This window comes from Aspergillus karnatakaensis, assembly GCF_047715665.1.
Source record: "Aspergillus karnatakaensis strain CBS 102800 unplaced genomic scaffold BJY04scaffold_44, whole genome shotgun sequence".
NCBI lineage: Eukaryota > Fungi > Ascomycota > Eurotiomycetes > Eurotiales > Aspergillaceae > Aspergillus > Aspergillus karnatakaensis.
This window is the reverse complement of record NW_027395756.1, coordinates 228,779-243,370: the sequence shown is the minus strand read 5'-3', so window position 1 is coordinate 243,370 and position 14,592 is coordinate 228,779. Positions and strand designations below refer to the sequence as shown.

The following is a 14,592-nucleotide window of genomic DNA, read 5'->3' as shown; positions in this document are numbered from 1 at the left end:
CTGCTCCTCTGCCTTTCTCTCACTCACTCTCTGGGTCATCTCCGCAGCTGAAGTAATCCATCATGCTCAGGCTCACGCTCTTTCATTCCGTCTCTGCCCCCCTTCGTTCGCCCGGTTGTGAAGGCTCGTAGTCGTACTAAGCCAGATTCCCCTTCCCTTCCCTCCCATCCTTTCCCTGCCTACCCTGTCCTCTTCCCATTTAATCTCGCCCTCTTCCTCCTCCATCTCCTCTTTTTCTCACTTCTTCCTCTACCTGTCCTGTCTCTTACACCTCTCCTCTCCTCTCTTCCCGTGATACAGGGCCCAATCTCCTAGATTGGTCCTCTCCGATTCATCTCACTCTCCACCCCTTCTCAATTTCAAACGCCTCGCAATGTCCACCCGTAAGAGAAAGCAAGAGCTCGAAGAGGAGGAGGAGCTTCAGGCTCTTCCTAGCGATGAGAGCGAGGAAGAAGAAGAGTAAGGTTGACTGCTTTGCTATCTCTATACCTCATTTCACCTCCCTTTGCGCCCTTTTGCGCCTCGCCCTCGCGCACAATCCCCAATAAGCGCACCCATCCTCTCGTTTATCTCTACGTTCGCCCTTCCCAAATATACTCGTCTCTGCCAATCATTTTCTCGTTGCGTCATTGCGGTGATCCGCGCGAGAGCATCCTTGCAACTCCTCACCTCCTCTCCATGAGCAAGACGCCGAAATAAAGCCTAACCGTTTTCTCCCAACAGGTACGAAAGCACCGACGTAGGCGAAGACGTTAGCGACGAAGAAGAAGACGAAGACGACCTCTCGGAAGAAGAGCCAGAAGAGGAGGAAGAACAAGGTAAGCACAACGCACCCCTTCCTTCCCACCCACCCAACCAACCAATTTCCCAATCTCCTCATGTAACCCTAGCTAACATACTACCTGCTATAGGCCCACCCGCCACCAAGAAACGCAAGACCGCTGCACCCAAGGCCGATGAGGAAGAAGTAGAAGAGGTAAAAGCCAACGGCAAGAACGGCCATAACGGCGTCCACGCAGACGGCGAGGAAGAGGATGACCTCGAAGATGAAGACGAGGACGCAGAAGCCGAGGGCGACCTCGAGGATGAGGAAGATGTCGAGGAGACGGCGAAGCCAAGCACCCCGGCCAAGAAAGTCAAGGGGGATGTGCCCTCAGACTCGAAGGCTGCTGCTGCAGCTGCGACCGCGGACGCTTGATCTGGTCTAATTGAGATGTATTGAACAAGGCCAACGTGGTTTCGGTCGAAAAGTGCAGTCTGAGGGGCTGGTTGTGTTTCGCTTTTTCTTACATCTTTAGTTTAGGGTTCGGGTTAGTGATTTGATAATTATCTAGTCTCGGTAAATCATTGATATCTTCTATTGGTGATATCGGTTTCGGCACCTATTCGAAGCTCTCTACATACCTAAGCTACGTTGATTCTGTCCGGATTAGCGTGCTGTTAGTAGTAAATTCTTCTCTGTAGGGCATGAATATCAAGATGCACGTAAAGTAGGTGAACGGAGAGTGATATTGAAATCGTCTTGAGAAAACAACAAACCCAAGGGGAGTGGTTTTGACGAATCAACGACAATCCCAAGGAAATAATATCTATCCGACATGTTAAGCGAGACTGTTATAAAAACTAGGTAGGTATAAAGTCCACGCAATTGACGTGAAGGGGAAAAAGGCAGAAACAAGGGCTGCCCTGCAACCAACGGCCGCGACCCCGCACAGAAGACAACTTAGTACTAGGTACATTAATATTATACGGGATGATATGCAGCAGGCGGGCCCATACAAGTTTTACTACACAATGTTTTATGGGGGCCATGACTCGGGTCTGTTTCCTCGTATATCCCTCCAATTTAGGAGCGGGGCTAGTCCTGCTACTTAGCCATCGCTGCCGCTGCTGCGGAACGTCGCACACAATTGGCAGTACTGATGGGTCAGGTCGAGCACCGGCTGGGGTAGGTTTGTCGCCTGGACGATGCTGCGGACCTTGACAGCGCCTTCGTCTTCGATTAGTTTGCGGATCACGAAGAGCAGTTCCGGTGAAAACTAGACGTTGTTAGACAATTTACTTGACACGGAGATGGACAAGACAAACCTCGGAATACCACCGGTACTGCCATGCGATAAGACGAATCAGAGCACTGAGCATACCCCTGGTGTCGTTTCGCTGTTCGTGTAGCTTGAGGATGCCGCGCATTGCTTTTGGCGAGAACCGAATCGACAGACATGCCTGGTAGGCTTCAATAGCCTCCTCAAAGTGATGTAGCCGCTCAGCCAATTCGCCAAGGATCTCCCATTCAGTGGCAGATTTCTTGTATTCCATCGCTTGCTGGCGGAATTGGGCGACCTCGGTACGCCAAATGGTGTATATGCGAAGGTCCTCATACAGTACCATGAAAAGGTTGTCTAGCCATCTCTCACACAGACGTTTGTTCTTGAACTGTGTGTACGACGAGTGTGATGGGTCGTGCTGGTAAGAGTAAGTGCGTGTTAAGTTCTATCATCAGAAAGGGTTGATACTCACATCCTCGTTGCTACCAGACTTGACGACTTCCGAGGCCACTGTCTGCTCCGGTCTCTCGATCGAGTGCTGCTCGGGTTCTGGGTGGTCATCACCGTTGACTATCTCGGTAACAGTATCCACCGGGGCGCTGTCTCCATTTTCTTGTGCGCTGCTGCCATTCGTCTCTTCAGGGCTGTCATCCGTGTGGCTTGAAAGTTTTGATGTTGAGTGCTGGCGTTCGGTGCGGTATTCCTCTTCCATCACAAAGACCTCGCTGCGGGCCCTGAGAAGCTGGTCCCAGCCAATCGCTGCAGCTATTTTGGTCAGAAGGTTGTACGCCTTCAAGAATGTTCCCTGATAAGTTGCTGCATGGAGTCTCCGCAACGAGGGGTGCACGTAGTCATGAGGATCACCCTGTTTTGGTTGTCCTTCATCGATCTCGTCCAACATGCTCTCTGCTAGGATAGGGAGCATTATCTTGGTTGGCTGGGGCATGCGTGGCGTGTCCTTATCTTGGTAGGTAAACATCGGACACGAGTTCAGTGTAAGCAGGGCTAAATCCCATTGCTCTAGGTTGACATAAACCTCTGCCAGTCGAGCCCAGGTGCTGAACTCGCTGGGAGCAGCAGTCACCGCGCGCTTGGCACACTCTAGAGCCATTTCGCCTTCGCCTTTATCGGAGCAAAAAGCAGCCTGGCAATCGAGAAGTGCATAGTCCATCGGAACATCTTGCAGGGCGTCGTACATGAGTCGCACTGCTTGAACCTCCTCATCTGCCATCTTAAAAACCCGGGCAAGCAATGACGAAACCTCTACGTCCTTTGTGCGCAGCTTCTCAAATAGATTGATACCGGAGGCATATCGCCCAGTTGTATGGATGTATTTCAAGAGACCGGCCGTAAGGTGATTGGTAACAGTGTTCGGAACCTGCGTCTCGGGGTCGGAGCTGAGCTGCCTGCCTGCATTGTCCTCGTCAGCCAGGAAATGTAGGATCAGGAAGGGATTTACCCAGGAAGAACAGCCTCTCTGCAGCATCTAGAAATCTGTGCTCCATCTCTGTGTTTGTGACAGGGTTGAACCGACGGACCCCAACTATCTTTCTGATAGCATCCCCGCCACCGTCATCTGCGTATGAATAGGCCCTCAGAACCCCGCAAAGAAAAGTCTCCAGCCATAATGCCTCGGTCGCAACGCGCTTGTCCCCGCGCTCGTCGATACAATAACTCTCAAGGCTTCCAGGAATCTTGACTTCGACTCGCATGTCCAGGTGGGAAAAAGCATTGTAGCAACTGCAAAACGGTTAACATAAGCTGTTCGGCTGATGTTACTCAAGTCGTTGATCTGACCAGTATATTCCAGACACCACCTTATTTGTTTTGTCGAGCGGCGAGGAGACCAGGGTGTTTACATAGGCGGCCAAGCTGGCTGACGAAGACGCATCAATACCGGTGACATGATGATATACGCCGGTCTAAACAGTGGCACATATACATTAGCCGTTATACCAAGCTTCCTGGGCCTCAATTCTGGGAGAAATGCCAATGGACGTACCTGACGAGTTGCACCGGTCTTTGGTTGTTTGACCAAGTAGACCAGGTCCGGGGGGCCTAGCTCCCTCAGATTCTGTAGCGACTCTGTACGCGCATCAACGGCAGCGAGTATGTCCTCATCGTCATAGATCCTAAGGATAGTTTCAAGGATCAGTCATTGAAAATCAATGGCGGGCAGCACCACAATTGTAATGCAGCTTCCAGGAGCACGGCGGGCGAGGGGGAATAAATACTCGGGGACAGCTGGCGCGACCATGGCGCACTCAGGGGCGCAGGTAGACTTGCGCAGAGGTCAGCGGCGAGGGAATCAATGGAGAAGAACAAAGTCGAGCTGGAATTGATTCCCGAGTTGGAGACAGAAGACTCTCAACGAGATTGGAGGCAGTATTTAGTAGGTAGGTAGTAGTTACCGTCGTCGTCACTTCTTGCCTGAGGTTGTTCCTGAGGCACCGGCCATTCGCACTAACTAGCCCTTTCCTTTTTGGGAACATCCATCCCGCGGCCGGGGAACCCAGACGCGTGACTTCGTGACAGGCGTGTCGGAGGTCGAGACCATTCACCCAAGCTTCACATCAGCTTCCTACTTTATGTTTGAGTCGACTTCGGGCCATTTCTTGCTTATCATTATAGGAACTGGCTTCCGCATCTGGGAAATGTCGTCGACGACCACGACGCTACTGCGACGGTCGGCAAACGCTATTGCGCCCTGAATAGTTCCGCACCATGTCGACATGGACGGCTTTGAATATCGAGCCCACCGAGGCGATTGAGGAGGAGATCGATGATACCAAGGAAATTCAAATCGAGGAGGCCCTCAAGCTATACCAAAATGCCCTGAAACTACATTCGCAAGGTCCCCCATTCTACGACCAGGCCGAGGAGGCATATGAAGCGCTATTGAACTCCGAAATCTTCAAATACCCCGAGTCGATATCCGATTACAAGAGAACTGCGCTTCAGCCCTCAGATCAGTCTGGCGAGCCGTCGCTAGATGTTACGAACGAAGATACCACTGTACCGCTGCCCGAATTCACGATAAATGACTCTACCTCGAGCACCCTGCAACAGACTATATACCTTTCATACAAGAATTATGGACAATATGCCCTCGATTCCCTGCGTGCACTTCTGCAAGACTCCACCCAGTCGTCGGAGCTATCGGCTCAAGTTGTTAAACGGACCAGCGCCGCACTAACATCCTTTGCAGAAGCGTTGGAAAGGGATGATACGGATCTGAACCTCTGGAGACAGAGCGCAAGGCTATCTAGTGCTTTACAGAGCTACCGACTTGCTCGCTTCTGCCTCGAGAGTGTTCTAGCCGATGATGACAATCGTTTAGAGGTTCGGACGGAGCAGCTGGGACTGGAAGAGACTTTTGCCGAGGAATGCCTCAGGAAAACGCTGCAATCCGTTCAGGATCGCCTGTCCGTGTCACTTGTCCCTCTAAAAAAGCCAAAGAAAGCTCTTCTCACGATTTTCGAGAAACAGCAGGACCCATATCCGTATTTGCCTTCACTGCCAGAGAATCTACAAGACGTGCCTGCCTCAAGGAATCCGCTCGCATTTGAAGGGCCTCACCACGAAATCAGGCTAGATGCACTGAGCTGGGCCGCTGCTGGTGAATCCATCTTACGATTACTTGTTGCGGAAAAGGAAGACCCTGTTCTTGGTCCTGGGGCCACAGTCACCGTTGCCCTACCAGCGAATAGTCCCGAGCTCAAAACTCAAAGGAGACTATCTAAGGCGTACTATGAGGATGATCAACAACAGGATGTACAGATGGCCGATGATGTGCAAAGTACTGGCGTGCGGTCAATCACAGGACCTTACAGCCTAGAGCTGGTGGCTGATCAAAATGACGATCAATCTTCTGTTGATCAACGCGCGGAAAAACAATTGATGGAGACTTTGGAGGTTCAATCATCGCAGCAGCATCAAGGTACAGAAAAACAAGAAGAGATAAAAACTGAGGAGGCTGATCCGAAATCCCCCGAGGAGCCCCATGGGCGCAAAAGGTCATCTGCTTCTGCCATTACTGAGGACCAGGCGGAACGTTTAAGAGCGAAGAGTAGGAGAACTCGGTTGCGAGATTCGCTCGCCGAGGCTTCAATGCAAACGGACGAGGTTGCCTTTGACCAGACCAAGTATTACGAAGACCTCTTGGATCCCTATATTCAAGCCGACGAAGGCGTTTTCAACACAATTTGCCCACTACTGTCAAAGATAGGAGTTGATTGCCTAGGGGGGTTAGACGAACTGAGAAGACAAGTTGCTACTGCGAATGAACGAAAAGATTACCCAGTTACCCCCACCAGTACGGCCGATAACCCTGACCATTTGCTTCTCCAAGACCTCAGGGACATTCTAATGCATTGGGATGAGAGGAAGTCCAACTCTATGCAACAAAGTGATAGCTTGACTGGGCTTCAGGACCTTCAGGGTATGGGCAGATCTGGCCTAGCCGTCTTCCTCGAACACTCGAAGAAATCAACTCACAAATTGAAGATAAAGGATCTCTTTACAGGTGAAGATGAGCTTATTGACTTCATTCGAGCTGTCAACCGCGGCAGCTTCTATTTGCGTGACGTTGCCTTTAACTGGCTTGGATACATTTTACGACCAAACTACGATAAGTTCTTATTACAACATAACATGATGAAAGACTGGTCAATGGTCGAGTCACCCTATGTTGCATATCAATGGCCAAGCGCACTAAAAGACTCCGTGTCGCAACTTGTACTTCTCGAGGACGAGTACATCCACAACCGACTGGAGCAGCGGATCCAGTCATTCGAAGCCCGCATCCTTCAATCTCGGCTCGAGAGCCCGTTCCAATATTCCGTGGATGACTTCGCGGATTTAGAAATGATTCAAGCTATTTTTGAGATCCATCTCGATCTATACACTCCTATGAATGCCCCAGACAATGACGCAGATCAAGAGACAAGGGTTCTACAGGAGGAACGTCTGATTAGGTGGTGTATGTTGGCACGTACTGCACTAACTCACTTCATCGACCACAGCCCCTTGGAAGTTAACCGACAGAGGATCAGCCTTCGTCATATCTGGGCCTCTACGTTTCAGTCGAATATGGCGGCCGATGCGCAGCGCGAGCACATTCTACTGTGTCTTCAGGATCTCAAGACGCTCTTTAGCTCTTTTGACGTCCCGGTGCTATCGCTTGCTAATAACGCCATGATGTCCGAGTTGTCGACTGAGGCAATTGATCAGGAGATATCAAAATTGAATTCTATGGACTTCTTCATGAGAATATTCAATCCAGATTCGGAAGACCCCGTGGGGTTGATTGAAACAATCGAACCCATCGTTGAGCCCTCATCGGTACAATTCATTGAAGAAGAATCTGAAGATCCACAGAAAAGCCTACAGCATCGTGAAATGGGTTCTTTTCTGGATCGAGGCGACGCTACTCTCAGGCTATTTCTTTGGCGTCGACTCCAGGACGCTTACAAAAAGATCGATTACGCTCCGAAGGTGGTATCCTGCTACTTCAGGAGCATCGAAATAATCATCAAGGAGTTGCAGAGCTCAGCATACATCGAAGAGCCTAGTGAACATCGGCAAGCAACTCTTCTCCGATGGCTCAAATCGCTTGATGGCATGTTAAGCAAGACGGTAGCAGCAGTTGTGCAGGAGTCCAACAAGGCCTATGAATGCTTCGATATGGAACACGTCAAGTCTTCCATGTCTGCGCTGGCTTCGCTTATCAGGCTGCTCTATAGCTTCGTGCTCTATGACGATGCGGTCCGCGTTGGGCAAGTTTCCGGTTCGGATCTTCGAGGGGCTCTGGGTAAATCACTGGAAAACTTCAAAGAGAAACTCCGCGAGATGTTTGTTCGCTGCTGGGTCTTGCTATACACGCTTCTCAAAGAGGCTATTACTCAAAACCAAGAAGCCTTTGACGAGCCCTTGGAGGATCGCGCATACTACTTACGCACAGTACACAACAGTCTCGGTATCCGCAAGCTGTGTAAGCGGGCTAACAAGCACTTCTTGAAGCTAATCAAGTCTGAACTCTTCGCATTGGATGTCAAACAAGATACAGAAGCTGATATCTGCCAAATTCTCTACGACGTCTATGGAGTTAAGCTGACTCTCAACGATAGTTTGTTAGCTGATCATGGATGTACCTCAGAGAAGCTTGATCGCGCAACGGCTATCACCATGATAGATTTTGTAATGAAGCAGGCGAAGAGGCTCAACATCAAGGATCTCTCCAAGTCAGAACTGAAGAACACCATCGAGAAGATGCAGCAGTCCATCGGCACGACGAAGGCCTCTCCGCCAGTGTCATACAATCGCCGCATCATAAACGTTTACCTCAAATCACCAATCAATCCATCGGCGCTCATTCGCGCCGTTCAAGGAGTGACGGACCTCCCGCTAATCTCGGTGCCAAATCAAAGCGCGCTGATTGCGCAGAATGGATGGTATTTCCTTCTTGGCTACGCTGCACTCACGAAATTCCGCTCGCAAAAACGTCTCAACCCCGTTCCAACCACCGACCTTGACGAAGCGGTCACTTGGTTCCGACAAGACCTGGAACATGGGACCTCCAGATGGGAAACCTGGTATCGACTGGCTCAGACATGGGACTCGAAGGTTGAAGAAGACATCACCTGGTCTGCGGACAAAATCAACAATAATCGCACTGAGTTGGTTACGTGGCAGCGAAATGCTCTTCACTGCTATGCAATGGCGGCTGCCACGGCTGCTCGGACTGCAGAGCCGGACGCCGAAAGTCGATCGCTCTTGGCGGACCTTTACACCGATTTCGGAGTCCGTCTTTATTCTTCTTCTAGAGAGCCTCTATCCATGGGCGTTTTCAGCCTTGCTGATTTTATGCGCCACTATAATAAAGATGAAGGTCTTGACAACACTATGTACCAGGATAAACCTTTCAAGGAGATGAAGGTCTACTCTGTCTGGAAGCTTGCAAGCTACCTATTGCGCCGTGCGCTAGTGGACAAGCCGAAGAGCTGGATGTATGTAACCCCGTCGACTCCTCTCACGTGTACATCTGCTAACGTCTTATTTAGGACGCATTACATGCTGAGCAAATGTCTCTGGAAGATGTTTAGCTGTGATGATTCTGTCAGAGGCTCCTCAGCGCGTATTAGTCTCGACCTCGTGCTGGATTCTCTGTTAGATACAATTGACGCTCTGCCGACCCAACGAAAGGACTCACGCTCTGAGCCTATTTTCGAACCTCACTACAAACTTGTCTCGATCATTAACAAATTGGTCAAGAGAGGAGAATTATCGGTAAGGAAAGCCTCTTGTCCTATTTCTCTTGCGTTAACTCACCTTGCCCAGCCCATTGATGGGAGTAAGACCCTCCTCGCCACGCCCTGGGCTCGAAAGGTCGAAGCTTGCCAGGATATATCCGGATGGAAAAAGTATATCCTCGAGGTACTCAAAAATCTCAAAAGCGCGGACAAAGCGAATTGGCACCACCGCATGGCTGTTAGGGTATGCAAGACATCCCCATCCTCTCAAAAGCCATCTGAATGTGAGACTTACTCTTGACAGGCCGCACACATCGTATATGATGACAACAAAGATGCTGTTGCTGCTTCTGAAGCCAAGGCCGAACTCACACAGCAGATATTTACCAAGACCATGACAATTCAGGTCTGGAAGCCTGAAAATGAGCGCCCTGGTAGGCATTTTGTCTATACGACACGATATGCATACTTCTTTGTTTCGCTTTTGGATCAGCTTGATGATCGGGCCAACCTCGAGCAACTGCTTCGCAAGGTGCGTAAAAGACAAGGTGATTTTATCAACCACACCAAATTATGGGAAGATATGTGTCTCACCTACGCCCGTGTTATACGCCGAGCGGGTCACATCAGTGAAGGACACGAAGAAGGCATTTTCAAGCCCATCGGATGGGAAGAATTCGTAGCAAACACTGCTCGACTGGAGGAGCTTACCCAGCTGTCTCCTGAAAGTCCGTTTCTTCTTGAACTACTTCGAGACGCCATCGAGTTAAAGAAGCTCAACAACACTCTCATGAAAGTTGCTCTGCTTGAAGACCTTATTGCCGATGTCTACTCCCGGCTTTACGAGGTCAACATGCCCCGTGTCATGGAACAACTCAATGAAGAAAATAAGGAGAAGATGAAAGTGGACCACCTTTTGATGACCACGGATGGAGCAGGCGATATTTCTACCCCGCCAAACTCAGCCCCTGCTTCTGAAGCCCCTGCGCCTCGCGGACGTACAAAGGGCATAGCCCGAAGAGACATCCAAAAGCGAGCAGAGACAATTGTAAGTCGCAGGGTGCCACCACGCCAGCCGGCCAAGGTCACTGCGCAAGCCGAAGCCGACTCATCTGCTGTCACGACCGTCCAGACAGGCCCCAGACCAGTCGTACAGATCATCACTCGTCAACCGACCATCGGGAAAGCCGGCTCAGCACATCAGAGCGATAACCCGAACAGTCTGCATGATAGCGCTGATGACGAAAGTGAACTAAGCGAGCTGGATGAGGAGAAGCTTTCTAAACTCGCAACCGATCCTAAGATGCTCTTCCCTAATCTTCGAGAAAGAGGGTCTTTGGATCCAGAGTCTGAAATGTCTGCTCATGCTAGTCTTGCCGGAGACGCTGTCCACGAAGAAGGCGGCATGATGGAAGAAGATGAACGAGAAGGAGATGGTGAAACCGGACAAGATGGTGATGAATTTGGTGAAGGGGAAGGAGAAGGAGAAGGAGATGGTGAAGGAGAAGGCGAAGGTGATACAATAAATGAAGACGGTGATGGCGAGGTTGATGGCGAAGGACACAGTTACGACGTCGATATGGAAGCTGAAGGAAACGAAGGAGAATACCACGGTGAAGAAGGCGACACCGTTATAGAAGGCACGGACGTCGATGTTGATGAAGACCCGGAGCCCGATCATGAGAGTGGGCCTGGTGTGGAGCAGATGAACGAGACTGCTTATGATTCCGAAATGGCAATGGATCTTTAGACAGGTGGAGTATTTCTATGGCATGGTTTGTGCATCTAGGTGTTTGTTTAATGTTGCCTTATTGCTATGGTCTTTGAGCAGATCTGCTAATTGTATTGTTATATCTCGCTGGGCCCTGGTATCATTAGTGGACCATGGCGCTGAGGAATCTAAAGGTCATGGCAGCAAGGATATGGGGGTTCAAAAACATTTGTATGCATACAAAGTATTGGGTATAAGTCTAACATATTAGAAGGGAATAACGAGAATGACTACTCAAACAGCCTGCCGCTGAAGCCCGATCCAGATAAAACCGTGTAAAACACCAAAACACCAAAACCCCGAATTGCAAGAAAAAAAGAAGAGGGACCTAAGAAAGGTGTCAATAGATATCCTCCTCCGGAGCAAGATCCCATTTTCTGGTAGCCATCTTCCTCATCTTTTTCCCAGGAGAATCAACCGTAAAGGTATGAGGACCCTTGAACATGCCATCAGTCAGTTTGAGCTGATCCATCTTGCGCAGCGCAAGGTCGATATCGCTCTCGCGGCCGAGCATGTTGGCGTTTCTGGATGGTGTAAGGGGAGAATTTTTAGATTTGGATTTTTTTGTTGGTGAACGGGAGGTGAGTTCACGCTCCAGGGAGGTGACTTTGCTGCGGAGTTGGTCGTTTTCAAACTCGAGGTCTTCGACTCGTTCATCGGATGGTTGGGAGTCTTCGTGGACTGGTGGTTCATGTCAGCATGGATGTAAGATGTAGAAAGAGGGTTGGAGGTGTGAGCTTACTCTGAAATCCTCGCGATAGGAGTTCAATCTTCTTGTCGATGTGGTCGTCATTCCGTCCAGTCTATACGGGTTAATTAATGTCACGTCAATAAGATGAAAGAATAATCCCCACCTGCTCGTCCCACGCGCTCTGCCATCTCTTCCTCTCCTGCTCCATTCGCTCGTCCATCTCAACCCAGCATTCTTCGCGCACTTCTTGCTCAATCAGAAGACACCTATCTTCACTAACAATTAGTGCTGTTTCCATCTCTGCCCGCAATAGCTCCTCTTCCGCTAGGCGTAGATTAAGCTTCTCGTTCTCTTCCGTGAGCCGCTGAATCTCGGCTAGCGCCTTTTCAAGTTCCTCGGCCAGATCAGGCTGTGGTGAGTGACGACCACCAGACCCCTTTCGAGACCCGATAGTACTTGATAATATTGACTCGGCTGACGGAGCTCGAGGAACCGTGACCTCACGCGCCAGTGCTGAGTAACGTAGAATCTGAGAAGTAGCATTATAGTCGCCCAATGGGTCGGCAGTCACGATCATAATAGCTTTCTGTGGGTTCCGGTGAATGCTTGATGCTTGGTTTGACGGGAAGGAGTTCGAAAACAATAGTTCAGTGAGCTTGCACTGTCTGTATGGCACCATGGCTGTCTACTTCGAATCAGTATCTTGTGAAAGGAGGAACTTCTTTTAGGATTACCTTGTTTCCATCCTGTATCCCGCTCTGCATCTGCAAGCATTGTCCCAGATACATCAAGCTTTCGTTTATCTTGCCCGCTTCTGCAAGAGTAGAGCCAGCGGTCTTGGCGGTTCTTGCGCGTTCAGATCCTGTATTGATTAGCATCGATGAGAGCAATGTAAGTATCAAGACAAACCAGCAAGATCCGCAACTGTAAGTGTATTGCCTATCCAGGTCTCTTCCCCAGTCCGCTTGTTCCTCATTCTGCGCTTGACTTCGAGGCAGAAGAAACCATGGCTTCGTGAGCTTACGCTATTGGCGCCGGTTCCTGTTACCTTCCGTTCCGTGAGGCCTATTTCGAGAACTGCCAATGCTTCTTCGTAAGTACTACAGGCAATCTTTCGTAGGCCCGCTACCACCTTGCGGTCTGGGGAACCTTCTGTTGACTTGAAATACAGGGCCTTTCGTCGGTCTTTCTGAGAGCCTGTCCCCTGGCGTGAAACCGCGCTACCTTGGCCCGGTACAATTGCAGGTGACAAGAGGTCAAATATCCTATCATTATACACCTCGTACATTGAGACCAGGACGATGTATTCGGAATGTGGATTCAACTCAAGTGTGAGATGGCTGACGTCCGGTGATCGGGGTAGAGTACCAGCTCTCATGGGCATGTGTCGACGAGGGAAGATTAGCGCAGGCATAGGTTCCTTTATAATTCGAGGGTCCAGATTAGCTTTCTGTGGATCAACGGGGCTAATTGGGTGATTCCTGGGCTCTGGGATAGACTTTGTGTTCTTTGTGCTCTTTTCTTGGAGAGTCATAGCAGTGCTTAGAGAGCTTGTAGCTCCCAGAGCCAGCGATAACGGCTTATAGAAGTACTGAGACAGGCTCCAGGGACCAAGAGGATAGAGTTTGGGGGCTCCTTGAAGTGGATTTGGGAGGTGTGATTTCCATACCGCCATGGGGGTGTGAGCTCTGGAAGAACTGATGGGTGTCTGGGCCCTCGAATTTCTCCCGCGGTCGGCGCTGGGTTCGCCATAGACAGCTTCGAGAAACGTTTGTGCTGAGAACATCTGAGATTCAGAAGCATCGGATGCAGCAACGGACGCTAGGAGGAAAGGAGGGATGGAGTGATCGGGAGGCTTGATTGTAGAGGCTAGAGACTTGAAAATCAGGTCAAGACTCATTTGGGTGATTCCTCTTTGCGTTCTCGACCCGAGAATTGTATGGCTCTGAGGAATATCAGCATCACTACCCATCATTCATGACACCCTTCCGTACCTTTCCACTTCCCGTCACCCCTAAGGTGGCAACCAGGCCATCTCTCTGTTCCATCAAAACACCTTTAACTAGCGATTGTAGGCCAGTCTCTTCAAAGACATTGAGCTGGGAAGCCGCCTCGTCGAATACCCGAGTAAAGCCGAATTTCTCGACTCCTCGTTTTCGAGCATCGCTTGGGGGTTGGAGTGTGATGTGAGTGGGGGCTGGCGCTGGATCGCACTGATCATGAATGGGGTATGGTACTTCAGGCTTCTCAACGGTCAGGCAGCGCTCTGATTGATCATCTTGCTGCTGGGAAATTGGGGGTCGAAGGCGGAGATAGACCTGGAATAGGGACGACGGGGAATTCGTCAAAGCCATGGCTGCAAGACCCTCACTGTTAGCTGTCAAAATGCACGAGGGTGGTGTACTTTATGATCTGCCAATGCAAGGACCCAGGTGATGTCGTTGAATTAAATCAATAATCGCTGCTCTCCTTCCGAATCACGAGATATGGATTTGCTGCTTTGGGAATAGTCTGAGGTTGTCCCGACAACACGCTTTGCTGCCTGATCTACCGGGCTCCAAGGCTACTCCGGGGAAGAGAGTCAGCCAGCTCTCCTCCACTCAATTAACTAACCGACCCCTACGGAATCCTACGGAGTCGCACCTTAGTGCGACCCCACCAGCCAGCCGGCCAGAGCGGCCACCCGGCCAACTCATTAAAAATTTTCGTAAAATCAACACCTCAACTTCAACACGCGATATCTCAACAACAACATGCCCAAATTTAACGAGGATTACGAGAATCGAATGCAGAAGGCGATCCGCGCGTTAGACACCCAGAAAGATCCAAATATCT

The 14,592-nt window shown here is 50.2% G+C and overlaps 4 protein-coding genes across 4 annotated transcripts; 2 read left to right on the top strand and 2 right to left on the bottom strand.

The window, feature by feature from the left end:
- The first annotated feature begins 169 nt into the window (after nucleotides 1-169).
- BJY04DRAFT_109521 (uncharacterized protein) lies at nucleotides 170-1,242 on the top strand. Its single transcript, XM_073708108.1, has 3 exons — nucleotides 170-459; nucleotides 724-818; nucleotides 912-1,242. Exons 1-3 carry the CDS (start codon nucleotides 374-376, stop codon nucleotides 1,196-1,198), a joined length of 468 nt encoding a protein of 155 aa, XP_073568498.1. The 5' UTR covers nucleotides 170-373; the 3' UTR covers nucleotides 1,199-1,242.
- A 279-nt stretch (nucleotides 1,243-1,521) lies between these two features.
- On the bottom strand, nucleotides 1,522-4,442 carry BJY04DRAFT_195405 (ChAPs family protein). The gene is made up of 7 exons (XM_073712207.1): nucleotides 4,280-4,442; nucleotides 4,048-4,177; nucleotides 3,843-3,967; nucleotides 3,505-3,785; nucleotides 2,518-3,455; nucleotides 2,089-2,463; nucleotides 1,522-2,039 (listed from the first exon to the last, which is right to left on the bottom strand). Exons 1-7 carry the CDS (start codon nucleotides 4,300-4,302, stop codon nucleotides 1,872-1,874), a joined length of 2,040 nt encoding a protein of 679 aa, XP_073568497.1. The 5' UTR covers nucleotides 4,303-4,442; the 3' UTR covers nucleotides 1,522-1,871.
- A 177-nt stretch (nucleotides 4,443-4,619) lies between these two features.
- Nucleotides 4,620-11,282, top strand: hir3 (putative transcriptional corepressor of histone genes (Hir3)). Its single transcript, XM_073719124.1, has 4 exons — nucleotides 4,620-9,052; nucleotides 9,107-9,332; nucleotides 9,384-9,539; nucleotides 9,600-11,282. Exons 1-4 carry the CDS (start codon nucleotides 4,770-4,772, stop codon nucleotides 11,043-11,045), a joined length of 6,111 nt encoding a protein of 2,036 aa, XP_073568496.1. The 5' UTR covers nucleotides 4,620-4,769; the 3' UTR covers nucleotides 11,046-11,282.
- Nucleotides 11,283-11,406: 124 nt separating this feature from the next.
- Nucleotides 11,407-14,111, bottom strand: BJY04DRAFT_220960 (kinesin family protein; the record flags this gene model as incomplete). The annotated part of the gene is made up of 6 exons (XM_073717008.1): nucleotides 11,407-11,747; nucleotides 11,809-11,869; nucleotides 11,921-12,442; nucleotides 12,492-12,619; nucleotides 12,667-13,702; nucleotides 13,752-14,111. The coding sequence occupies 6 exons, from the start codon at nucleotides 14,109-14,111 to the stop codon at nucleotides 11,407-11,409; spliced, it is 2,448 nt and encodes an 815-aa protein (XP_073568495.1).
- Nucleotides 14,112-14,592: the final 481 nt, after the last annotated feature.